Source organism: Spea bombifrons, chromosome 2 (assembly GCF_027358695.1).
Source record: "Spea bombifrons isolate aSpeBom1 chromosome 2, aSpeBom1.2.pri, whole genome shotgun sequence".
Taxonomy (NCBI): domain Eukaryota; kingdom Metazoa; phylum Chordata; class Amphibia; order Anura; family Pelobatidae; genus Spea; species Spea bombifrons.
In genome coordinates this window covers 101,260,041-101,287,675 of record NC_071088.1, presented here as the reverse complement: position 1 = coordinate 101,287,675, position 27,635 = coordinate 101,260,041, and the positions used below count along the sequence as shown (strand labels likewise).

The 27,635-nt window shown below is 39.7% G+C and overlaps 1 protein-coding gene across 2 annotated transcripts in view; it reads right to left on the bottom strand.

Moving 5' to 3' along the window:
- Positions 1-10,771: 10,771 nt before the first annotated feature.
- Positions 10,772-27,635, bottom strand: part of RBM26 (RNA binding motif protein 26) — a 38,987-nt gene continuing 22,123 nt past the window's right edge. The window contains exons 7-23 of one of the 2 annotated variants that reach the window (XM_053455382.1): positions 21,730-21,984; positions 21,186-21,425; positions 20,847-20,993; positions 20,335-20,505; positions 20,089-20,197; positions 19,740-19,899; positions 19,283-19,450; positions 18,759-18,890; positions 17,938-18,009; positions 16,557-16,679; positions 16,263-16,337; positions 15,547-15,714; positions 14,863-14,967; positions 13,831-14,034; positions 12,845-12,931; positions 11,496-11,609; positions 10,772-10,987 (exon numbers count right to left, since the gene is read on the bottom strand). In XM_053455382.1, coding sequence (XP_053311357.1) covers positions 10,898-10,987; positions 11,496-11,609; positions 12,845-12,931; positions 13,831-14,034; positions 14,863-14,967; positions 15,547-15,714; positions 16,263-16,337; positions 16,557-16,679; positions 17,938-18,009; positions 18,759-18,890; positions 19,283-19,450; positions 19,740-19,899; positions 20,089-20,197; positions 20,335-20,505; positions 20,847-20,993; positions 21,186-21,425; positions 21,730-21,984 — 2,420 coding nt within the window. In that variant the 3' untranslated portion in view covers positions 10,772-10,897. The remainder of the gene's footprint in view (positions 10,988-11,495; positions 11,610-12,844; positions 12,932-13,830; positions 14,035-14,862; positions 14,968-15,546; positions 15,715-16,262; positions 16,338-16,556; positions 16,680-17,937; positions 18,010-18,758; positions 18,891-19,282; positions 19,451-19,739; positions 19,900-20,088; positions 20,198-20,334; positions 20,506-20,846; positions 20,994-21,185; positions 21,426-21,729; positions 21,985-27,635) is intronic. The other variant, XM_053455383.1, reaches the window with a different exon arrangement.

Here is a 27,635-nt window from a genome sequence, read left to right as displayed (position 1 = left end):
TTCATAAACAGTTTTCTTTAATGTTGAAAAGGTAAAATAATAACAAAGGATGGAGTATACAAATGTATACAAATATTTGAAAAGTTACAGAAGATGCAATAACTGGATTTCTTTATATCTTCAGCCTGAAGCCAGTTACAATGCACTTGCTACTTAGTAAACATGGGATCACATTCTTGGCTCTCACTTCTACTTAGTGTGAATAATTCAAGATGACTTTTACATGAAGCCTCAAACAATTTTAAATCCCATGTGTAAAAAGACTTTTAAAGACAATAATGTATTATGCTTAGGGTTTTTTTTTCTTCTGGGAGCCCTAGAGATTCTTTACTCCATATAAGCAGTACTCATCATAATTACAGCTGGACCATGGGTTGGAGTCCAATGTCTGGCTCTGTCTAGCTTGTCAGAAGGGGAGCATTATGAACTGAGGTAGGAACTTTGGTTCCTATTCCTACAGACTTGATGGTCAAGGAACATCATATCACTGTGAATGCCACACTTGGGTTTATTCACTAAAGGGGAGGTTGTCAGGAGAGTTGTGGTTTTATAAAGAGCCCGCAAGAGCTGGCCCTGTATAATGCACAATAAATGTGTAAAGAGGCTGAAAAAAATGCACTGATTTAGCTACACATTATACAGGGCCACCCAAGCTCATCCAGCAATGGAAGCTCACTGGGGTTGGCGCTTCACAATGTAAAATGAAGTTGAGGAACTGAAACATAAGTCCCCTGAAAACTCTCTTGTTAACTCTCCCTTTAGTGAATAAAACCAATTGTGTTCCAGTATATTGAGTTACCAGTTTACAAGACCTGAGCTCATTGCAGGGATTCATTAGTAAAAAGGCAATATAGTGTCTGCAGAAAGCTCAGACAGCAGTTTTTTTTTTAATACAGATATTAATATATTCTCTTAGGACTGAATCCGTTGTATTCCAATTTCCTACTGTTAATTTTCTTAATTGACCCTGTCTAATCCAGAGTCCTAGGTTATCTGGGCATGTGCCACTTCTAGGGTTAAAACTAATATTATGCAGAATATCTTATTGCATCTTTCTTTGACTTCACATATTTGTAGTTGTAATATGGCTGAACCATAGACTAACTAAAAAGTTAGGTTTGTTTCTTGATTCAAAGCCGTACAGTATCACAGATTAAAACCAATTTCCCTGTCTTTTCAATTTAACATTGCCATATTGCGCAATACAAAACTAAAAATCCATTATCAACATGTTTAAGGGTCAATTAACAATAATCTGCATATCATCAAAGCAAATAAAATCATTCTACCTTCATTTTAAATTAAAAAGCATAAATATTTAAAAAGCTCGGCGATTTGGCGTGCTTTTTAAAACCGTCACACGCAAAAAACAAAACCTAACTGATATACACACCTCATTACAGCTCCATTCTGTCGCAGGTTGAATTTGGTCGGAGAGAACTAATTTGATTTAAAAGCTAAGCCTGTTCACGGTAGAAGGTTCTAGAAATCACTGTTTTACAGGGCGACACATAAGTCTTATAGACAGTACGTGTGTGTTACATGATCAAATTGTAAAATATGAGCCCATGAGTGAGAACAGCAAAATCAATTTAGAATGTGCGTGTGTACTCGTAGTTTTTTTTCCAGGTTTTAATTATGTGTTTGTTTGCCACGGTGGCCTAATTTAGTCAAGTAGATGAGCCCACATTAAAAGCTGGTAGGTGAGGTAAGTAATCCCAAGGGTGGGATGCTACTGCATAGAGTTTAAAAGCCTGATGTTCAGAAGCACAGACCAAGGCAAATTCGAAAAGGGGGTCTATGTGATAAACAGCGAAAAGCCAGCAAATCGAATTTTTCACAATTAGTTGAACAACAACGGTGACAGGCTCTGCGCTTAGCGTTTTCATTTGTGTGCTCAAATTTGGTTATCCGTCCTCTTTTATGCAAATGTGATGTGACAGCAGAAGCTGGGAGCACTCAGCCGGCCCGATCATTCACAACAGGGGCTGTGGTCTGTACAGCAGAGAGGCATAGATTAAATGGACTGAGTGCTGATGGATAAATGACAAGAACAGCACTCAAGGCCTCATAAACTGATTTCAAACTTCACCGGGAGGGCGCTGTGAAAGCAATTAGGTTTTTGATCAAACCCTTAACTTTCTTAGAGACGGGAGGGGGAAAAAAAAAATATAGTATTATCTGCCGCTGTTGAGATACAATAGTTGCCCCTGCTTTCATTCAGATACCTTTTTTAAATTCTCCTTTTAAACTCGCATTGTTGAAATTACTTTATGTTACTTTTATGCGCGGATATATGTATCGTAGATGTATGTATTGTAGGAGGAAACAAAGGAAATGGAAGTATAAAATGTTACAGAACCAGATTTAAGTTACGTAAATTATTTCATCCCTTGTTGTCCATGCTAAAAATATTTATATACATATATATTTAATATATACAAATATATCCCGAGCGTCCGCGCAGTATTGCTGCAGAGCTCCAGAGACTGTATTCTTGCTCTGATTGATAATACTGAAGAAGGAGACATTCTTCATAAGGGAAATGGGATTTCTTTCGAGCACTTTAGGTTACAAGAAAACAGAATGCAGTTTTATGGCATCTGTAAGTTAAAAGGCTCTCCTTTGCATTGAAGATTCGGAATGAAACCATTAAGGACGAACATACTGTTAAAGATATATCACCATTGTCCTAAAGAAATGAATACAAGAAATAACGTCTGAAATTATGGGCGGCTTGTCAGGCTGGATGCCTCCCTTTTCCTAATAAGACGAACAAAGGCTTGATGGAAAACTGATTGTGCAGATCAAAGTTAACGGGGTAGGAGATGGGGGAAAATGATGCATTAAATAAATAAATAATGTGTAGTTGTAACACACAATTTAGATATTATTCACCCACTACATGTGGGTATGGTGACCTCAAAAAAAAACTATATGTAAATTGGGAAAGTATATATAATTTAAACACAAAATATGTATTAAAGTTTATATACATTATTAAGTATTATTATATTTAATAATGTATGCAGCTTCAATGCTGGGCGCCATATCCCTGTGGTCACCACCAATAGCAGGCGCGCTGAGTCAGAGGTCTGTAGGAACCGACCTTGCGCTACCTTCATTTTTGGCTGGTTGGAGGGAGATCCATGATATCCCCAACCGGTCCTGCCGGTGGTGGACCGTTCAGTCCGCCCTTGGAAGGAACCAGAGAGGTGGTGGTATGCTGTACCATGGCGCACACAAAAAAGCCCAGTGATTAACACTATGTATTTTTATATCTACACTAGTTAAGACCACTAGAGACTCAATATCCTGCTGCCATATACATAGAACTAACCAACTATAGGTTTTTATTCACAGTCATGATCTGAATGCTAAAACAGACTAAGAACCTATTAGTATTTTACCATGACAGTATTATACGGTGACCTACCCTTCGATAATAAAGCACATAGTTTAGAAACATTAATTCCAGCCTTTATTGCTCTTTAGATAGCAATTCTTGAAGCATAAATTCACATTTTGCTTGATTCCATTGCAGTAAATATTTGAAATACCACCACTCATCTTCCCATTATCTGATTAAAGACAATGAAAGCATCAGTCTGAAATTTTATACAGAGACAATATCATAACATTACTATACTCTGGGTAGCAGAATGAGTAGGTAAATGACAAGTTTCACTCTTGGGCACTCTAGAAAAAAAGAGGTTTTACTAGAAATTTTATTCGAGCAATAATGGTCGGTATATGTGATATACACGCTTTGCATTTTAGTTACAGTTTTGTTCCCTGTTCAATTAAAATTTAATTCTGCCACTTAAGATATGTAGTAGAGGAACCATTTTTTACTTAACGATTTTAATCTTACCAATCTACATTGATTGGGAGTAATTTTTCTTTAGAACATTTTAAATGAAAGGTTTAGAGTGAGTTATAAAGACTGTAGGGTGTCTAATGCAGAACGCAACAGTATACTGGAACATTCAATATAGATGGGGAAAATATTCTGGAAATAGCCATGTTACAGGGAGCTACTTTGTATTTGATTTTTGCCGGGGTCCATTTATAATGAGCTGTTCTGGTGCAAACTTTTCACCATAACAACCAAATTGTCCGATCATCAAAAAACACCCCTTTGATGGTCGAAAACATTGCACATCTAATTAAATTAAATTTTAACAGCGACATCTTCCCTAGCCTCTATAACATTGCAATTTCAAAATATATGCAATCTCAGCAGACATGTGCAAATGGGCCAAAAATGGTTCAGGCAAAATTTTTCGTTTCATTTTTGGCCCATTAGTTTTCAGGCAATGACCTCGTTGCATAAGTGTGCACACCCTCTTATAACTGGGGCTGTGGCTGTGTTCACAATTAACCAATCACATTCAAACTCATGTTAAATAGAAGTCATTACACACCTGCCATCATTTAAAGTGACTCTGTTAAATCACAAATAAAGTTCAGCTGTTCTAGTAGGATTTACCTGGCATTCGCTTAGTTCCATCTCAGAGCAAAAGCCATGGTCCTCAGAGAGCTTCCATAGCATCAGGGGGATCTCACTGTTGAAAGATATTAGTCAGGAGAAGGGTACAAAAGAATTTCCAAAGCATTAGATATACCATGGAACACAGTGAAGACAGTCATCATCAAGTGGAGACAATATGGCACAACAGAGACATTACCAAGTCCCTCCAAAATTGATGAAAACACGAGATGAAAACTGGTCAGGGAGGCTGTGTGCTACATATGACAACAATCTTTCGTATTCTTCATATGAATGGGCTATGGGGTAGGGTGGCAAGACAGAAGCCTTTGCTTACAAAGAAAAGCATCCAAGCCCGGCTAAAGTTTACAAAAACAAACATCAAGTCTCATAATTCCAAAAGGTATGTTTGACGCAAAAACAACACTGTAATCACCCAAAGAACATCATACCCACAGCGAAGCATGGTGGTGGCAGCATCGTGCTTTAGGGCTGTTTTTCCTCAGCTGGAACTGGGGCCTTAGTCAGGGTGGAGGGAATTATGAACAGTTCCAAATGCCAGGCAATTTTGGCTCAGAACCTTCAGGCGTATGTTAGGAAGCTAAAGATGAAGTTCACCTTTCAGCACAACCACCCAAAGCACACATCCAAATCCACAAAAGCATGGCTTCATCAGAAGAAGATTAACATTTTGGAATGGCCCACCAAGAGCCCAGACCTGAATCCAATTGAACATCTGTGGGGTGATCTGAAGAGGGCTGTGCACAGGAGATGTCCTTGCTATCTGACAGATTTGGAGAGTGAAGACTGGGCAAATATTGCCACGTCAAGATGTGCCATGCTAATAGACTCCTACACAAAAAGACTGATTGCTGGAATAAAATCAAAAGGAGCTTCAACAAAGTATTAGTTTAAGGGTGTGCACACTTATGCAACCAGGTTATTGTGAGCCCCCCCCCCTCCCTCAAAGATTTCACTTTGTTTTGCAATTGAATTGTAGGTCACATTAAATGTGGAAAAAGTTCTGACATGATTTATCTTTGCCTCATTCTTTAACATCACAAAAACCTGGTATTTTAACAGGGGGGTGTAGACTTTTTTATATCCACTGTAGGTAGAATATAATAAATAAAATAACTTTAATATAAGAAATTATCCCATTAAATTGAAAATTAGATAATTTAATAAATCTTTAACCAAACTGGCACACCACTTCTATCCTTAACCTTACATTAACTTTTAACTCCTGTTTTTTCAGTCCTGTCCCATCAAACTCAGGTTGTTCAGGTAAGTATGCCATTGTAGGTAATGTCTTTACCATGGAAAGGATCCTACGATCATCCACCACTGTTGTCTTCCGTCGACACCCAGGCCTTTTTGTGTTGCAGATCTCACCAGTGTTTTTTTTTCCTCAGAATTTATCAAACTATTGTTAGCCACCCCTAATGTTCGTGCTGTCTCTGATGGATTTTTTTCTTTTTTGCAGCCTCAGGATGGACTGTTTCACTTGCATTGACAGCTCGTTTGAGTGTTGGGGGTTCACAGCAACAGCTCCAAATGCAAATGCCACACCCCAAGTTAACTCCAGAACTTTTACCTGCTTAATTTATAAAGAAATAACGATGGAGTAGCCCACACCTGTCCATGAAACAACTTGATTTAATAGTCCAATTACTTTAAGTCCTTTAAAAGGCTACATATTAAAGAATTGTAATTCCTAAACCTTTCCTCCAATTTCAATGTGAATACCTTAATATTAAAGCTGAGAGACTGCCCTTATTCATTTTATAACTGTAACTTGAATTTATTTTGGTAAACAGCCGAAATAACTAAACTTGTGTCAGTGTTCAAATATTTCCGAAACTAACTGTATGTATGCGACATTATAGAGCTGCCCCTGACCATCACACCCCAGACATCCTAATTCATTCCAATACCCAACTACAATCCTCCAGCCACCACAATCATAACCTCATATTTGTGCCCAGCATCATTTCCTTCACCTACCATTATCTCCCTGTATTTCACCACATTCATTGTCTCCTTGCCCCAAGGCCCGACAGTGCTACTTTTGTCCCCAAACAGTTGTGAGCATCAGCTTTGCCCCAAAACAGTTTTCTGTGCTCAACCGCTTGACGGTGCCATGTTTATCAACGCTCAGAAATGGCTTGTCTATACCATCTTTTGCCCCCAGCATTTCTTGCATTATTGACCCAAAATAGCTTACCAGTGCCATCTTTTTCAGAAATACAAACTTTTATGGGGAGTACTTTGAAGAAAAGAAAGTTTCCAGCGTAATGGGCATATTTCCAACATGAGACCTGAAATTTTAAAAAACTACCAAAAATGTCCATTATCCTGAGATGCAGCCAAAAAAAGATTTGGTGGATTTCTGGATAACCTACACAAAAAAAGCATTTGTGGAAATAAATTACTTTTACCTTTTTCGAGATTGGTGGTAAAATGGCCGCATGTTGTCAAACTGAAAATCTTTTTTCTGACTGACTTTAAAATCTGGTCATCATGCGCTCATATCCTATTTGAGACATCTTTAAAGCCAGCCAATTCAATTTACTCTCCGGCAAACCATATATTTTTTGAAAACTAGACACCACAGAATATTTCAAATGCACTAATTCTACCACCAGCTTTTCTCAATTTTTTTGGCTTTGCTGCTATTGTATATATTTATCTAAATAAACAATTACCAAACAAACAAACAGAAACACAACACAATGGAATAAACTGCATTGCTTTTATTTATTTTTTTATTAAGAAAATATAAAAAAATAACTCGGTGAATGTGTAGGGAACGTACATTAACTTTTTTGGGGAAAAAAAAAAGTCAAATGTAGCAACACCAATGTGTTTGCATGCTATATTTAAAAAAAAATTACACATTGTTAGTATTAAATAATTCATGGCTAGCCGTTCTAACTGGGACTCTAGTTAGAAAGCAGTTTTTTTTTTTTTTGTTTTTTTTTATAGTTCCAACATATTGTGTAGCATTGGACAATTGACTGACATACAAATCATTTGTGATATAGCAGAAGTTAGATATTATATGTATGTGTATATATTACAAGTTTATTCAGAAAATTATAGAATCGGGTGACCAAGCAATGGATTGCATGTAAAATTAAAACAGTTGGTGGTCACTGATTAAGGGTTATTCAGTAAGTAACACACTGCTTGCACTCTATGCTAAAAAAAAACAAAAAAAAAAACACATTTATTATATATCATAGCGGTCTGAACAGTTCATTACCAGGGTCAAATAAACCTATGAGAAGATAAGTACTGAACATGGAAATGGAATTTAATACACTTGCATAATGTGAAAAAAAAAAAAAGTTGTAAAACTAGTTAAAAGGACACCCCAGCCAGCATATGCACTTTAATGATTGATAGCCAAGTGTATCCTCAAAATCTACAGTGTTCATCTTGCAAATCAATTGGGTGTGGGGGGGGTAGGGATTAAGCAAAATTCTCCCATATATTTTCTTATTTTGCTCACTTTACGCACACAGCTTATTTCAGTTCAAGGTGAACTTGCTTGTTGGGGTCCCAGTAAGGTCAATGGGAACAGAACTTGAAGACTCGGAAGGTGGGAAGCAGTGTATGAAGTGCAGGTATAAATATGCCCATTAAAGAAATGCTATATGGTACCCAGCACAAAAAATAGAAAACAAAAGATTTTACATTGGCGATTCATTAATTTGCCATTTTTTGTGCGAGAACTTTAATATTTTACCTTTTTAGAAGTATTGTTAAGGTCAACATATATATTAAGATAATAGTTGTGTTATGCTGGCCTACATCCAATTATATACATTTCAATTGGCTTATTAAGGCTGCTGCTTGTTTCACCCCGTCCCCAAAGGTATGAAAGCCCAGTCCATACAGAGCACTTATTATGGTAGGGAAATGTGGTTATTTTTACCAGGGACAAAATATGTAAATCAATAATTGCATTATAACCAGCTGTGCCCTACAGGATGAGTTTTATAAGATTCCCTGATTAATGGAGCAATGATCACCCTGTCATGTTATTTAGAATATGTACATGAATCATAGCTCAGTTTGCTTTGCAAATGCTTATATTAACCTGACACTGAATAACTTATTTAAAAATACATTTTCTAAAATGTAACAAAGAAGTGATATATCCTATTCTAGCCTTTACTTTACTTGATAAAAATCAGTTTTCTTACATTTGTTTTGGTAGCGAGTTAAACTGCATTTTTGTGCGGGACACAACCATCACAAGTAGAGTTTTTATCAGAAACTGCTTGCCCAGCAGTATGGAAGGGTCACAGCTAAATTCAATTCTGAACATAGGCATCAGGGTAAAAAGGAAAACAAATGAATGCTCTCTCTCCTATCTGTGCACGCACATGTAGAGACTCTGGCTTCACTAACCACCACCAGTTAAGTGCAATACATATCTAGAATGCCCTTTAATAGCGTGGGGGAACTTGGCTTTCCTTATAATAAAATTAAAAAGTATAAGCAGTGTCACTATTGCCCTTGTGATTTAAAAGACACGCTATGCAACAGTTGTCAGTCTTTGCCCCTTTTTTACCTAAACACTACCCAACAAAACGTACTTAGTATGTGGATTTTTTGGTCCTCAGACATACAGGAAATGTATATGTATATTAAGGCACATCTTCAGTAAGTAACTTAGTTAAAGCCAATATAGATTTCATTATGTTATCCTAAACAAGGACTACAGAGTTAATTTTTTTTACAAAATAAAAAAAATATATAAAAAGATTTTGAAGTATATACAAGTAGTAAAAATCATCCTGTTAAAAAAAACACACCGCTGCATGTACATTAGTAAAATAGACAAAAAAAAAAACTATAAAAAGTTTCCTGATTATATCCAGTTTAACACAAAATGTGGACTGAAAGCAGTAGAACTTGCAGCAACCTGCAAAAGAAGCATATTGTGGGTTATGGAAAATCAAGTGACGACAAAAAGCAAAAACTCAAAATACCAAAACAAATCAACTTGTAGATAATGGAAATACTAAAAAGTTAGCATATAACTACAATGCCTATGAATAATGAGAAGAGGAAAATTGCTGCTATGTTAAGGGGGGGGACTATAAGCTGATCTTTCCTATTAAATATTTTATTATAACGAATACAAAATGCAGTTACAAGAAGAATATTTACTGAAAAAATCTTTAACATTACCTTTTCTCGATTAACATACATCTCTTGATGTATCTTGCAAATTATTGTAAAATTCAAATTGCTAGAGGAAATAAAAAGAATGGTATTAAATAAAATAAATATTTTTCAGCAACCGCAAGTCTAACAAGACCCTGATTATAATGTGTATTTTAAGATAGTCGATACAATGACTTGGAGGGCAACCAGGTGGAAAAAAAAAATACTCTTGTATGCACCGACACAAAACCACACGGTTATGCTTTGAGTGGTCGTAGGAATATTAAGCTACATTAACAATCATATATTAATTCAAGCACTCACCAAGGCCTGCAGAGCTTTGTTACTTCTTCAAAAGCGCAGATCCAATATATCCAGACTGGACAATGTTTGTTCTGAAAGATGCCTCCATATCACCATATTAAAAATAATGCACATTCCATGTAGGATTTCACAGAATTAAAGTTTGTTACATAAAAAAAGCTTACAGTGCCACTACATAGTGAAACAGCTATTTCATGAATGTGAGTTGGGTGAGGTGTATCCACTGGAATGGTATTTTTTTTTTTTTTTTTACTTATTTTTTTTTCTCCCGTCCCACACAGGCCGTCTATATTGTCATAGATGGATTCTTTTTTTTTAACATTTTTTTTTTACATTTTTTTATATTACCATTCCATTTATTTTCTTTTTTTTTTTATTCATCTTAAAGTCACACGGACCTATATCCAAAGCAGTCATACAATGTCGTTAAAATCCATATACGTAAAATACGTACACAAAGTAAATTGAACAAAAAGGCTACTACATAGTAAAGCCTACGCATAACACTATGTATTCAGTATACATATTGTGAGACCTCTATTCAGTAATTCATATAGGCATGTCTGAAAACAGAGTTTAACGCAAACTTTCATTCTGTTATTAAGGACACAAATTTATCTTGCATTAAACAAGTTCCTTAAGTTACAAAGAGACAAAATAATTGTACACCCAACAAGTGTGCATAATAAAACCATTGCATATGTGTTTAATATGATGCGTTGTGCAGTCAGTTACTGAAATTCATGTAACAAAATATGTTTTCAAGTCTGCTTTCTTTTTTTAAACCAAGGAGTCCAGCACACCTTTCTCACAGAAATGCAGGAACACATTATATGGAAAAGTGCATTAGGTGATCTGAATGTGAATCCAAGGCATTTGTCGCTCAGTCTAGACGAATCATCTCCTCCAAGAACGTGATTCATTATCTTCTTCCTCTTCATCGTCGTCCTGTAGTAAAGAGTCATCCACTATTGAATCTTCCTGGAACTAAAGGTTTCAGAAGTTAATATTTCTCACAGAATTTAGAACAGGTATACAAGGAATATCATGTGAACATAACAGGAACACAAATGGTAAAGGCTGCTAAAGATGGGTTTAAGCCCCATGACTCTGGGCCATAAGGAGGGAAGCACAATGGTGATTGCATAGTTAATGTGATGAGATTGGTGAGAAGGTGTGATCTGATCCACGGCCCAATATTTAGTGAATCTCCATCAGTGATGGTGAAATAGGTTGATTCAGCTTTAACTAAAAGCTTGTGAAGAATACCACAAGCAATGTGGCATATATATATATATATATATACACATATACACACACCGCAAATAAAGTTGATGCACTCAGTGGGTCTTTTTTTTTTTTTTAAATGTATTAACTTGGTGAAGGTCCAGCGTTTTGGCTCTCAATGTGCCTGTCTCAAGAATATATATATATATATCTATATCTATATCTAGATGGATATATATATCGAGAGAGAGAGATCTGCAGCACTTACTTCTTCTTCCTCTTGTTCAGCGTCTTCTGCTTCCGCGCTGGACGCACGTGGTACCGGTTTATTCCAGGCTAATCTTAGGTTCTGTCCTTTGAAATGTGCTCCATGGATTGCAGCCTACAGAGGAAAAAAAATTATTTGAAAAAATAAATTTACTGTCAAGGGATCCATTTATCAGGGTGATTGAGACAGATATTTTCTTCTATACCACAGGCCAGTATAGGAACTGATAAAATAATTTAGAAAACATAGGGCAGCGTGAACTCTTATTATTAGAATGGCTTTTCTGGAGCACCAGTAGGTTTTGTAGCACTATTACAATAGGGGAACAATGAAAATTAACATTAAAATCGACATGATTCGGTTGCTATACAACTCCTTTTAATCAAATCACTTATTGTCAATACGAATAACTATAAAAGGAGCATGTGTTGTTCATCGGCCTTTTCTGTGCAGGGAAAGGCATAAAAATGAATATCGCCGTAACCTATTGTAGTTAGAAAGAAAAATAACCTCTGTGGAATAGCTACAGTAATTGAAAATGGAAAAAAAGAATATCAAGCATTGGAATAGTCAAGTCCTCCTTAGCATCGGCTGCATGGCGCGCATGCCGTGGAAATCGCACGCTCAAATTAAAGTAACATGAACTAGCATAAATCAGGGTTAGCAACGTATCCAAATAACTAGGACAGTCACAGAAGATTTATAGTACAATCTTAAAGTACAGAATAATGTGAAATGTAGAAACAATTACATGTTCCGTGACATCTGAACATGAGTTGTGTGATATTGAAGTCCCCAGGTATAAATTTTAAATTTCTACGTAGAAATTTATGATATATTTAAAGGATTCTGTATTCATTACCATGCAGCTCGTGAGTCTTCGGTTCGTAGTCTCGTCATAATGTCACACAAGTCAAATTTTCTATAGTATTTATAGGCGACATTTGAGATCAGAAACAATTTTTAATCCTAAGAAAAGGCTTCAAACTAATGTTTTACGGCTAACTGCTCCATCTCCTCTAGAGCTAACAAGTGCTTTTTCTATAAAACAAATAATTATATAGCTTCAAAATTATACGTTAAGCGAATGTTTTGCATTCCGTGGTGTACATGAAGAATACGTTTCAAACGTAATCACTCCTAAAAGTTAAAGCCGTGTGCTTAAAGGGGCTTTTGGTCAGTTTCTTCATTTTTTTTGTTAGTTTCAGCATTATTTCATTTATTGTTACCCCCCCCCCCCCTAATTTGATCCAATGTAGTAACGTTTGGGAGGACATTTCATTTTTAGGATTTAAAAAGAAAAAGAAAAATGTATTCACTAAAACATAAGCGGGAGTGAATAAACTTACAGCCTCAGCTTCAGCTCTTGTCCGGAAAGAGATTATTGCGTGAAGACCGGAGTCATCTATCCGGCAGTCTTCGATTTCACCGAATTGCTAGTGTATGTAAGATAATAAGAAATACAGTCAGGTTTTACTACAAAAACACAGGGCTTTGGCATAACAACACAAAATAACCACAAGGTTAAAGGGGTATGGGGGGTATAAGCCCCAGTTTGTCTTGCCCACGACTAATATTAAAACAATATAAATGTTTTAATTGTAAAAAAATTATTTGTATTTCTCAGTTCCATGCGTTACTTCATTTATCCAAGAACCGCAGAGTCCTCTGCACAAATGGTTTTTATTGCACAAGTCTTGTGTATCTGGATGCTTGGCCAAGAAAAAAAGGTTCTGTTCTTCATATGGATATAATAAACCTTAACAGATAACAAGCAGATATTGTTACACACACTGTAAGCTCTTACATTTATTTGCATTTAGCTGTAATAAAGCCTTGTTGAGTAGTTTTTATGGAATTTTTGCTACAATTTCTTTAATATAGTGTACGCCTTGCAACTTTTTGTTTGTAAGATACAAATAGATGAGAGTATTAGTCTAAGCGATAGCACATTGCCTTCCTACAGACTGAGTTTAACTAAGGATGGAGGATTACTAGCCGACCAGATCGAGAGGATGTGTACAAGACATGGACAGGAGGTCTAATTTCAATATTCAAAAGACGTGATAACGAACATGAGCGACAGCCACATACACAGTAGCATTCCCTTCTAATGCATTCGGTGATCTATAAAGCTGGCTTTTGCCAGTTTTACCGAAGCTAAACGCTTTCAGTTATAGGTAAAGTTGTGCATAACTCTTGGAGAGAAAGTTGGCCTTTCTGGCCTCGAAGCACATCTAGATTGTACACCAGGTAAAGGCTCTATATGGCTACATGGAAGCTTTAGTATTAGACACTGGAGAATGAATGTTCACGTTCCTCCACTGGGACCTACCGCAAAATGAGGAAGCAGGTCTTCTCTATCACTTTCAGCAAAACCAGATATCTCTAAAGCTCTAGGCCGGTGATCTACCACAGCGTGATGATGAATGCCTCTTCCCCTGCCACGTAAGCCCCGACCTCTACCACGTGACATACCCCTCCCCCTCTGGTGGGCTCCCCGGCCACGACCAGAAGAAAGAATTCCACGTTTTGCTGCCTATTTGGGAAATTGATGAAAAATGGTTAAATGTTCGTATGGTGCAATACAATAATTTCAGTTAAATATGTAACAATGCAAAAAACAAAAATAAACAGTACAGTTACATTGTCAGTGTAGAGCACTTAATAAGCTCCATCCACAAACATGTAAGATATTTTACAAAAATGTTCCAAAAGATTCTGTGGCAACAAAAAACTATTGGCTGAATAGAAATTCACGGAGCCTTGGCGCCACCTTCTGGCAAAGCTGAAAAATCACATCCCCCTTTTCAGCACAACAGTGATGTTAGACATTCACGTTAAAAATAAACACACACGCAGAACCACTGCGGATTTATTCTAGACAGGCTTCCTGCGCTTCACAGCTACAAGGATGCCGCTGAAAAACACGGTCCTGCATTGCACCCATAAAACACAAACAAGAGCCATTTAAAATCTTCACACAAATACCCACTGTATAATTATGGAGGTGTGTTATTATTGCCAAGACCAGTCCTATATTTTTCTCATGTCTTACTAAATATTTCCCTAACCTAAAGAATGTAGCTAGTTTGTCGTGTCCAGGTTATATCAGAAACACTTCTTTACATTACAGAAAGTGTGGTAGATTTATGGGATAGCACAAAGTAAAGGAATTCAAGAAATAGTAGGATACGCATAAAGCTTTTATAAAGGTTTTTTCTATAAAGGCGGACCAGATAAGCCATCTATATGTTTCCGTGTGCTATACAGATCACCTGGCAGACTGGTCAATGCTAGTGTTTTTATGGTAAGTATCGTGTCCACAGGGCTAACCAGCTGCTTCTATAAAAGATAAACCACTTACCTCAAGCTGAAGCTCAGTGTATTTCTTCCTTAGTTCAGCTACATTCTCTCCAGCTTGATTTTTCTTGTACAGATCTAGCTCCGTGTCAAGAAGCTCCTTTTGCATCTAGAATAATATTTTGATGATTTTGTTAACCTGCGTGTCTCACACACACACACACACACACACACACACACACACACACACACACACACGACCTAAACAAAGCAAAGATCCCTATAAGCTTGCGTTTAAAATACGGTCTTGAAATAGTTTTGCAGATACGTGTATATTATATATAGTGCTGCATATTAGTTCTGGGTTTGGAATGTAAATTTTAATGCTCAAAATATTAAATAGGGGCTCTAGCCATCATATGTCCTTTAATGCACATAGGGTGTCCCCTTTAAATGACTATTTCAGCCTTTGCAAACGCATGTAGGGATCCCTTAGAACCCTTGCTCTCAAGTGCCTAACCTCGAGGTCAGCCAAATATCACGCGTTGTCACTGCGTACACATGTTATACTCATTGCAGGCCAAGCAAGGAGTTCCAACGTGTCTAATGACATTTCCGAGCACATGCTCCCCCCCCATGTAGGTTAGGGAATGCGTATTAACGTACTTACAAAATACTTTAATATGCATTCTTCATGGTCAGAGTTATATGGAACACTAGACATTACCAAGCAAACAATATACCATACCTGGGCTTTGCTTTTGTTACTTTTTACTGCATTTGCAGTTGGAGGGGATGCTTTCAATTCATCTCTTAATTTTGTAATGCTATTGGTCAAGATCTCCAGGGTTTTCAAAATATCTGTCTTGTCCTCAGGTTTCATATTCTTATTTTTTTCTAATTTTGATATAAGTATCTGCAGACGCAAAAAAAGCACATTCTATTGTTACAAACTTATAATAAAACCAATTGATGACCCCTTAAGTTTGTCCTTGGTATTTTAAGCATTTATGAATAAAGGTGTAAATCAGAGAAGTTCCAGGGCAAAAAAGTTTGTTTTATTATAAATATATGTTAATATTACAATGGTAGAGTGACATAGGCTGGGGCTAGGATTCTATAATATGATTTAGTCAATAGGCTGTTTAACACTGGAGGGCCAATAAGAAGCTACAGAAACAAGATAAAGCATTAAATGGGAAGTGGGATGCCGGCCTGACAACAGCTCCCTCAAAAGCCATCAAAAGTGTGTGTTCATTGCTCCACTCACTGGGAGAAGCAATACAACAAATCAAGTGCTTCATTAGGAGCAAATAATGGCTAAGACAAACCTCAACATAAATGGCGCAGAATACTGGATCCACCTTGAGGAAAAAACCCTAAGAAATGTTTGTTTCTTTGGATACAAGACATCCACAGGTGTCAGTAAAGAGATCACTTTATCTAGATACTTGGCATCCTCACCTTCTGTGTTTCTATGTGCTTCTCCAGTATCTCCTGCTTCTTCTTCATTACATCTTGTTGAAGTTTTAGAGCTTCCTAAATACGGCAATGATAAAGCAGACAGTAGGAAAGTTTAGTTAGTACGACATGTTGTTATTTCATCTTTCACTCAGTGTATCACATTATTGGCCTACAGAGGATTAGGCAACACACAGGGAAAAAAAGGTATAAAAGACCACTCACAGCAGACCTCCTCTTCCATCGTGACATCTTGTATTTTTAAACATAACCCGCGTCCCTGAAGAGTTTGCTCACCTGTTTCTTTTTCTGCGCCTCGCTGCTGTCTATGGAAGGAGGATAGGGCAGGGACTTCTGCATGGCTTTCAAAGCCGCTGGGTTGTAAACTGTTTTTGTGAGACCGGTGGAGGTCGACAGGACCTAAATTGGATGCAAGATAAACACTGAATATTGACTGTATATAAACCGACGCTCACTGTAGCAACACAGCTTAAAAAATAGCATTTAGAGGTTGAAGCAAAAAGCATCCAACGCCAAGTAAAATTGCTTATATAAAGATATAAAATCTCGGGTATAATTTGCTTGTTACATTTAGCAGTTAATTTTCAGGAACCGGTGACCGTTTTTTCTTAGACATATTGTGCTAAAATAAACAAAAATAAGATCTTATAGTAAATAAAAAAATAAAATGGTTTAAATGTGAAATGCAGCTAGAAGGGGGCTTATCACAACAAACTGAAATTAATTTTAAAAAACTCCCTATATCGATATTTTTAACAGCTTATAATGAAGATTTTTTTTTTAACATACTGGATGATGTCAGGGTTCATTTCTGTGACAAAGCCACTTTAATGGCAAGTTTGACGAGACTCCCTCAACAATTGAAAACTTTAAAAACTAATATACATGCAGTTCCAGTAACTTGCAAAATCAAGGGTTGAAATACCTAAAAAAAAAATATATATATATACATTGTATATTATAAATAATTGAATCATCTGCATCTGGATTTTAGTAGAGGTTCCACATAAAAAAAACAAATCTTTTCCCCTGAAATGCATAAATGTCATTCAACCCATCTGTGCTACTGCAAATACGGTATACAATAAGGCTCAGGCATGCATGGATAGGGGGATCATTTGTCAACCATATTCACACAAGGATCTGTAAAACACTGCTTTCCAGAGCACACGTCCTCAGAGCTCCCCAAAAAGCCATAGAATTCTGAAGAATGGAAGGCAAGTTGCACATTGCTCACCTACTATACAGGCACTAGTGTCTAAATGTGTCCGCACACACCATGTGCTCGATGACCTACAAACGTGTGGTCTAGATGTGAGAGGGAAACATAGCCCCCATACACTACTTCCTTTCCTAAAGCTGCGCATGGGACCAGCTGCTAAACAGCAAAAACGCTGACTGCCCGATTGCCTTCCGCTCCAGTCACGGGTGCTTCATTAATGTAACCCAATGGCTTGTGCAAATGTACAGTGACAGCACCATGACAAACGCAGAGTTTTGTTCCTGTAACACAAGGTGGGGTTTTTCTTTTTAAATAGTTATCCCCACGCAACCGCTGAATACAATAATTTACAGAACATTGTGAATTGACAGTTACTCCTTAAAGTGATATTATTGAGAAAACTATTCAAAAAAGATACGAGTTATGTTTTCTGACCTTTTCTGTGGTGGCAGAAGTGGGTTTTGAGATATAACCCAACCTGTCTTTGATTGACACTTTGGTTACATTCTAGAAAAAAAAAAGCGTTAAGATGTAAGTAATTTTATCACCCTATGCAGTGAAAACACGGTAAAAATGAGAACAGAATCATTACAATGATGTTTCAGTGTCTCGAAAGGTGTTATTTTGGATATTATAGGGAAATTCCCATCCAATGTCTGTACCATGAACCTATACAATAATAAACAAGTTAGTTTTAGTTAATTTCAATGTATTTCAGAAAAAAAGAATGTAATTGCATGGACAAACAGCTTCCATTTCAATCACCAGATGAAGTTTCTGAGTGGGTTACTACAGAGAGTTTCTTTTAGAAAGCAGTTGTCGCCATTACCAACCAGCTCTGTATGCTGGCAAATCAAGTTACTCACTTCTCGTGACCTACAGAGTATTACGACACGCTCATAGAGTTCTGCATTTAGCCACTTAAGCTTTCCTGGCTGATGGGTTGGGAATGGAACTCTGCAAGGGCTTAAGGTGACTGATAGCATGGATGCCCGCAAACATGATTTGGTGTGCATCATGGAAAACGACCCAAATGCATAGATCATTGCCCAAGCAACTAGTACGGTTCAGGACAGATCCAACCATCTGTGTAGTGTATTAATATACCTTCATCCCAGTAAAGCCAAACCCAAGTGATATTTGTAAAAAGCTATAGCTATGCAGTTTCTCAAACCTCCCAATTGGTGACCGAAGCAAAGAGAGACTCAAAACTAAGTTTTAAAGAGGAAAAAGTTTAAGCATCAAGTATCAATTACCTGAGCAGTTTCTGCATTGGCGCTCTGGGCCTCTACTGGCTCCATATTACTCGAAGGGACCGGTCCTAGACGTTCCTTCACGGACTGCTTCACAACAGGCAAATTGGGTGGCTGCGTCGTAAGCTGACCAACCTTAAATCCAGTCAAAGTACACAAACGGGTGAGAACGAAGGCAATCTTTACAGCTATCTTATAAGACAAAGCAAATGCAATCCCTATCCTGATTTCTAAGTACCACAATTTTATTTAAGGTTCTTCAATAGGAGGAGAAAAGAAAAAAGATAAAAGAAGCTGGAAGAGCTGTAATGCCACCATAAACAGCTCTTACATTGATAAGTTTAATTTTATTTTTAGTTGACTTCTCTCAAAGGTGAGCATTTGAAGATACAGATCCTTGATTTTTATTAAAAAGCACCCCCTGCCCAACTGAATCCATTACAATAGCACGTAAGACAGCAGGCAAACCTTCAAACACATTTTGTTAAATGCAGGTGTAGATGGTGCCTGATAGGAAACGGCCATACCTTCGGAGCAGCTGGAGCTAGTATTTGTTGGGAGTGGCCTTCTCGATGCCAGTACATCTTGATAAAGCGATTATTTAAAACCGCTTCTGTGCTAGATATTGCTTTCTTTGCTTCTCCATAAGTTGCAAATTGGATAAGAGCACCTTCTGGATCGCCTTCATAAGCAACCTGAACATCGCAAAAAACAATATATTACTTTTCTATTAAACATTATTTGCAATGATTTACAACATCCAAAGCTCATGGTGTATCTAAAACGGGATTACAAGGGACAGAATTAACATATACTAAAAACAAAAGACTATAATCATGTAGGTTGTCTCCTGAAATGGATAACAATGATTGTGAATTACAAAAGCAAGGATCATGGCAGTGAAAAGTCATCATACGACAGCCCCATGTCTGGCAAGGCTGACACAATTCTAATAATAATAAATAAAAAGATTTATATAGATACCTGCACATTCACCAAGGTGCCAAATTTACAAAAATGCTCATTCAATTTACTAATGTTGTTCAGCTCCGGAGGTATTCTCCTTAATTCAAGTTTAGTATTTTCATTTGGAAATGGTCCCTTCTTCTGGAAGCCAGGGTTGTTTAATCTATTAAAGTTTGATCTGCAAAACACAATTACATAGATTTAAGAAAATAATAAACACATACACTGCTTAAAATAAGGTACCAATTTTACCTACAACAACGAGAATTTACTAGTTTCTATTTAACTGTAGACAACGAAGCAGTCGCTCCACAATTTAACAAAAGGAAATTAATACAACAACTAGATGCACTTTACGCGATCTTACTTGTCAAACCAGGGTTTTTTGGGATGTATTCCAGAGTCCATGTGCGCAAGATTTCTTTTACGAGATTCGGAATCCACCACAACCCTCATATTGTTGTTGATGACCTTCTCTGCAGAGAAAAACAATATTTTAAGTGTTTTTTTTCCCTTTGTGAAGTATTAAACAAGTCTCAGCCCAGAGATTTAGGAGAATTATAATACTGAAATGGCACAAGGTATTCAGTGCAGTTAAACACGGCTGCAGCACCTCTCGGGCGTAGATCCATGTCTCCAGAAGTCAAGCCTATTAAATTAGGCCGCTGGGCGTGTACACGATGCCGATACATAGGCCTCGCCGTATTTGTCATGCTTGGCGCTTCTGGATTATACCCATCTGCTTCATATGTTTCAGGGAAAATGGAAATCGGCCCCGTTACTGCTGTAAAATTAAAGGAAAAACAAAATAAAAATGAACCACTGATTACATAGAAACAATGAGATTGTTACAATAAAATAATGGTGAGCAGAAAGCAGCGTGTGTAACGCTACCAGGCAGGAAACATAGGGGTTATGTTGTCCCCGTATGGAAGCACTACTCACATGGTTGCGGAAAGTGTCAGTCCTTTACGTGTACAAACGAGACATGTGGGTTATGAACAAAAATGTATTCTAGCTCAAGTTTACAAAAAAAGTGGTCTCATCACCACAATGCTGGAAACGTAACTAAAAAATAAAACATTTAAATGCCTTACTGCAATGCAAGGTAAAAAGACAACATACCGGGTGAGAAAAGGGACGGGGGTGCGACCGGCGGAGGAGGATGGTGGATTCCTGTAGTCACAACAGTGGGTACAGAGCTGGTGGCAGAATTAGGAGGAGCATCCATTCCAGCCGGCTGTAAAGGCGGAAGTGGAGGAGGGGGACCTGCTGAGCACAGATGACGTGGGAAACATCACAAATGGCACACAACATACACTGCTCAGTGTAAAAATGTAATTTGGCAACATACTAATATTTTTGAACAATGCTTTGGTTAGTATGTCATCCTGCATCTTGATGAATGGCAGAGATACTACATACATGAATTTATAGAAAGCAACGATTTCGTTGGTACATTACCTGTGACTGGAGGAAGGCTGGGTGGAAGAGGACCCGGAGGTGGTACTGGGGGGCGAAGATTTACGGGTGGCGGTGTTAAAAGGGACGGTGGAGGAGGAAGGCCTGGTGGAGGTGCCACATCCACGCCAGGAGGCTGTGCCGGGAACGGCAGTATGCCAGGTAGATTAACATCTTCCACTACAACAGGGTCGCTGCCGTGATCAAAAGGGCACATATCCCCTCTCATGCAGAAACCCTTTTCTGTGAAGCAGCAAGTTGGTAAATGGTGACAATGGTGACAAGCCATACAATTCTATAAAATATAGCGGTTTGAAGAAATCAAGCAGGCTTAAAAATAAATAAAAACAAATAAAACACGACAGATTACATTGAATACAATTTTTAATAGACTGGTTTTGTCTATAGAAATATAAAAAATAAAGAGATTGACAGTTTCTGAATATTCCTGCTACCTGTGTGGATATTTGAATATGCTGGCCTTTTTGCTACTGTAATTTGGCAGTCTGATCTACAAATCCTAATAAAATCAAACACATCTGCATACCGTCATAGTCCCTGCAGCGTTTCTTGGGCACGGAAGGTCTGCCGTAAGCACCATGGTCAACCTGATCTTCGTGAAACTCCGGCCAGTTTTCCGCGGCATTGCTTCCGTGGTGTGACGGCGCGATTACAGTAATGGTGCTGCTCAGGGTTGGAACTGGGTAATGCGGAGACGCAATGTGGGGCACTGAAGATCCTGCTGAATAATCTGCAGAGTCCGGCCTATCAACTTCATATTTTGGTTTCCCGGAATCCTTGTCTGGTTAATAACAACAACAAAAAGTTTCAAAATGCAAGTATAACAAAAAAAAAATAAAAAAAAAAAGAAGACAGAAGGTTTTTGTTTTAATAAAACAACTCATAATCCAAAATGGAAAACCAACTGTCACTTGTGCTATTGTTTTAAAATCCAATATCTATCAACAGCAAAATCAAAGAATTTCATGCGAATTTTTGTGATATCCCACAATACCCGCTGGGGTGGGGGCCATAGTACTGTATGCAGCGCCGGGGTGGGGGTCATAGTACTGTATGCAGCGCTGAGGGGGCTGGTCATAGTACTGTATGCAGTGCCGGGGGGGGGGTGTGTCATAGTACGGTATGCAGCGCCAGAGGGGGGTATAGTACGGTATGCAGCACGGGGGGGTATAGTACGGTATGCAGCACTGGGGGGGGTATATTACGGTATGCAGCACCGGTGGGGGATATAGTACGGCATGCAGCGCCGGGGGGTATGGTGTAGTACGGTATGCAGCGCCGGGGGGTGGGTGGGATTTGTATGGTATAATACGGTATGCAGTGCCGGGGGGTGGTGGTATAGTACTGCATGAGGAGCTGGGGGGGTTATAGTACTGTATGCAGTGCTGGGGGGGGTTATAGTACTGCATGCAGCACTGGGGGTATATTACTGTATATAGTCATACCTGAACAGTCACTGTATGAAGATAATATTGATAATATTTGGAATTTTATAAGTAACAATAGCGAAAAAAGATAAGTATTCATATATACTGTATAACAAAACAGACTTGGATGCCCAGCACATTCACTGGCAGACATATGACATCACAACTGATAATGTGACAGAAGGATTCTGTGACATTTCATGTATTCAGGCGATGCTTTACAAAGTTGCCATTACTCTCAAACCTTTAGAGGATTAGGTCAGCTTTCTCAATCCCTGAGATTTTGCAACAAAAATATGAAACGCACAAAAAAGAAGTTTAAAAAGACTTCAATGGAGAAAACTGATAAGAAAAGGAGAGAAGCAGCGGTGGAGCGACAGAGAAAGGGTGACCACGGGGCTGAAAAAGACCTATGGCTGATGGAGCTGGACCAACTTCCCCCTGTAAGCCAAATGCCCCTTGGAGATAACCCAGAGATGCTAAAACAGGCCACAGAAAACCATAGTAAACACCTAGGACAGGGCGCTGGGACATCATGCGCTAATGTGGACTGTGGCAAGAAAAGAAAACAAAAGGAGAGCAAGAAGCAGGTGAAGAACCAGGCCAAGAAGGCGAGGAAAGAAAGTAAAGGCAGGGACAGAAAGCGTAAACGAGACAAAACGGAGGGACATGGTGATACGAAGAAGAGGAGAGATGAGACCAGTTCCCAGCCATCTAAATCTGACATTCCTTTGGAGCGCCTTCTGTTCCATGGCCTGTTGGGAAAGGGCGGCTTCGGCAAAGTCATGCTGGCTACCGACACCATCAGCAAAAAGTTCTTGGCCGTTAAAATAATCAAGAAGAAGCAACTTCTTGAGGAGGACAGGAGCAGCACTATGGTGGAGAGGCGCGTGTTGGAAGCGGCAGTGGGGAGCCCATTCCTGACCCACATGCATGCCGCTTTCCAGACAGAGGACTCCCTGTTCTTTGCCATGCAGTTCCTAAATGGAGGAGACCTGGATAAGCTTCTTGCTACTTTTGGCAGACTTGACCCCAACATCACCACGTTCTTCGCTGCCGAACTAATCTGCGGTTTGCGGTATCTCCATAGCAAGGGCATCGTCCATCGGGATTTGAAGCCAGAGAATGTGCTGTTGGACAACGAGGGTCACCTTAAGATAGCAGATTTTGGTCTGGCTGTGGAGAACATGTTCGGAGAGCAGACGGCTGATGGTTTGGCTGGGACCCTGGGATACATAGCCCCGGAAATGTACCAAGGTAAGAGGTATAATGCCTCTATAGACTGGTGGGCCTACGGGGTTATACTGTATGAGATGGCTACGGGAGACATACCATTCTACGGCGGGACAGACATTAAAGAGGTGGCCAGATCGGTCATCAAGGACACACCGCTGTACCCTGACCATCTCAGCACTGAGACCAAAGACCTCATAAAGAAGATGCTGTGCAAGAAACCCTCCAAGAGGCTGAAAGAAGCTGCCACCATCCACTTCCATCCCTTCTTTCAGTTTATTGATTGGGGAGACCTTGAGGCAGGAAGAGTAGCTCCTCCGTTCTTCTTCCTCCCACCATCTCCGGAGAGCTTGATGCTGGCATTGAGATCGGAGAAAGGGTTTTTACCTCCTGAGGACCTGGGGACCCCCATTAACCTTGAAGATCAGAAATTGTTCAATGGGTTTTCCTTTGCGGGTGCACAATGGAACAATTCAACATCTTCTCGGCAGGAACCACGCAGTAGGTCTGCTTTCAGCTTGTGGGAGAACATACTACCTTCCATCCCACCGCTACAGCAAGACCAACTGCTGTACCCTGGCATCCCACCGCTACAGCAAGACCAACTGCTGTACCCTGGCATCCCACCGCTACAGCAAGACCAACTGCTGTACCCTGGCATCCCACCGCTACAGCAAGACCAACTGCTGTACCCTGGCATCCCGCCGCTACAGCAAGACCAACTGCTGTACCCTGGCATCCCGCCGCTACAGCAAGACCAACTGCTGTACCCTGGCATCCCGCCGCTACTACAAGACAAACTGCTGTACCCTGGCATCTCGCCGGTACAACAAGAAAAACTGCTGTACCCTGGCATCTGGCCGGTACAAGACTAACCGCTGTACCCTGGCATCTGGCCGGTACAAGACTAACCGCTGTACCCTGGCATTGCGCCAGATACAAGACTAACCACTGTACCCTGGCATCGCACCGGATACAAGACTAACCGCTGTACCCTGGCATTGCGCCGGTACAAGACTAACCGCTGTACCCTGGTATTGCGCCGGTACAAGACAAACCGCTGTACCCTGGCATTGCGCCGGTACAAGACAAACCGCTGTACCCTGGCATTGCGCCGGTACAAGACTAACCGCTGTACCCTGGCATCGCGCCGGTACAAGACTAACTGCTGTACCCTGGCATCACGCCAGATACAAGACTAACCGCTGTACCCTGGCATTGCGCCAGTACAAGACTAACCGCTGTACCCTGGCATTGCGCCGGTACAAGACTAACCGCTGTACCCTGGCATTGCGCCGGTACAAGACTAACCGCTGTACCCTGGCATTGCGCCGGTACAAGACTAACCGCTGTACCCTGGCATTGCGCCGGTACAAGACTAACCGCTGTACCCTGGCATCGCGCCGTTACAGGAAGGCCTCCTGCGGACTCAGACTGATCTGCTTCGATAAGGACAGCCACCTCCACCTGTAACCGAGAGCCAGCAAATAACGGTTCACAGAAAAATACATTTTATTTTTTAAAATCTCAAAATCTTTGCTTCTTTAGTAATATTCTGTTTCAAGCTAAGCATGTCCTCCTGGTGATAACATAATGTGTGGCTTAGTATTTAATAATAGAAATCCAGGGTTTAAGTGCTACATCTCTATAGATTCCCCCAGCGACATCTGTGTTAAAGCTCCACAGAAGCAGGAACACGTTAGTTCGCTCAGAAAACAATGGTAAAGTCTTATTCGGCAAATGTAGAAAAATATCTGGTTATTTAAAACTTTCAAGGACAGCAGTATAAAATGAATATTTGGGCTGCTGAAAGTAAGGGAAGGTGGGGTTAATTTATGGGCAGTTATGGTTAATGGGGCATTTAGGTTTAATTTAGGGGCAGTTATGGTTAACAGGGTCTTCAGGGTTAATTTAGGGGCAGTTATAGTTGACGGGGTCTTCAGGGTTAATTTAATGCTGAGGACTGAGGGTTAATTTAATAAGGTTCACTTAAGGTGCAGTTAGAGGTAAAGGGGGGGGGACCAATTGGAATCTAAATCCTGGGGCAGTGAAGATCAATCCTGTATTTATTTATAAAAGTATTGTCAGTGTGCGGTGAACGAGTCTGTGAATCTATGAGGGCACTTTGGCATATCTGGGAAGGACGGAGTGGCACATCTGGGGTACAAGGCATACTAGGGTATAAAGCATATCAGGGGGCACAGTGGCATATAAGGGGGTATAAGGCATATGTGGGAAGGGCAGAGTGGCATATCTGGGGTATAAGGCATATTGGGGTATAAAGCATATAGTACGGTATGCAGCGCCGGGGGGGTATGGTGTAGTACGGTATGCAGCGCCGGGGGGTGGGTGGGATTTGTATGGTATAATACGGTATGCAGTGCCGGGGGGTGGTGGTATAGTACTGCATGAGGAGCTGGGGGGGTTATAGTACTGTATGCAGTGCTGGGGGGGGTTATAGTACTGCATGCAGCACTGGGGGGTATATTACTGTATATAGTCATACCTGAACAGTCACTGTATGAAGATAATATTGATAATATTTGGAATTTTATAAGTAACAATAGCGAAAAAATATAAGTATTCATATATACTGTATAACAAAACAGACTTGGATGCCCAGCACATTCACTGGCAGACATATGACATCACAACTGATAATGTGACAGAAGGATTCTGTGACATTTCATGTATTCAGGCGATGCTTTACAACGTTGCCATTACTCTCAAACCTTTAGAGGATTAGGTCAGCTTTCTCAATCCCTGAGATTTTGCAACAAAAATATGAAACGCACAAAAAAGAAGTTTAAAAAGACTTCAATGGAGAAAACTGATAAGAAAAGGAGAGAAGCAGCGGTGGAGCGACAGAGAATGGGTGACCACGGGGCTGAAAAAGACCTATGGCTGATGGAGCGGGACCAACTTCCCCCTGTAAGCCAAATGCCCCTTGGAGATAACCCAGAGATGCTAAAACAGGCCACAGAAAACCATAGTAAACACCTAGGACAGGGCGCTGGGACATCATGCGCTAATGTGGATTGTGGCAAGAAAAGAAAACAAAAGGAGAGCAAGAAGCAGGTGAAGAACCAGGCCAAGAAGGCGAGGAAAGAAAGTAAAGGCAGGGACAGAAAGCGTAAACGAGACAAAACGGAGGGACATGGTGATACGAAGAAGAGGAGAGATGAGACCAGTTCCCAACCATCTAAATCTGACATTCCTTTGGAGCGCCTTCTGTTCCATGGCCTGTTGGGAAAGGGCGGCTTCGGCAAAGTCATGCTGGCTACCGACACCATCAGCAAAAAGTTCTTGGCAGTTAAAATAATCAAGAAGAAGCAACTTCTTGAGGAGGACAGGAGCAGCACTATGGTGGAGAGGCGCGTGTTGGAAGCGGCAGTGGGGAGCCCATTCCTGACCCACATGCATGCCGCTTTCCAGACAGAGGACTCCCTGTTCTTTGCCATGCAGTTCCTAAATGGAGGAGACCTGGATAAGCTTCTTGCTACTTTTGGCAGACTTGACCCCAACATCACCACGTTCTTCGCTGCCGAACTAGTCTGCGGTTTGCGGTATCTCCACAGCAAGGGCATCATCCATCGGGATTTGAAGCCAGAGAATGTGCTGTTGGACAACGAGGGTCACCTTAAGATAGCAGATTTTGGTCTGGCTGTGGAGAACATGTTCGGAGAGCAGACGGCTGATGGTTTGGCTGGGACCCTGGGATACATAGCCCCGGAAATGTACCAAGGTAAGAGGTATAATGCCTCCATAGACT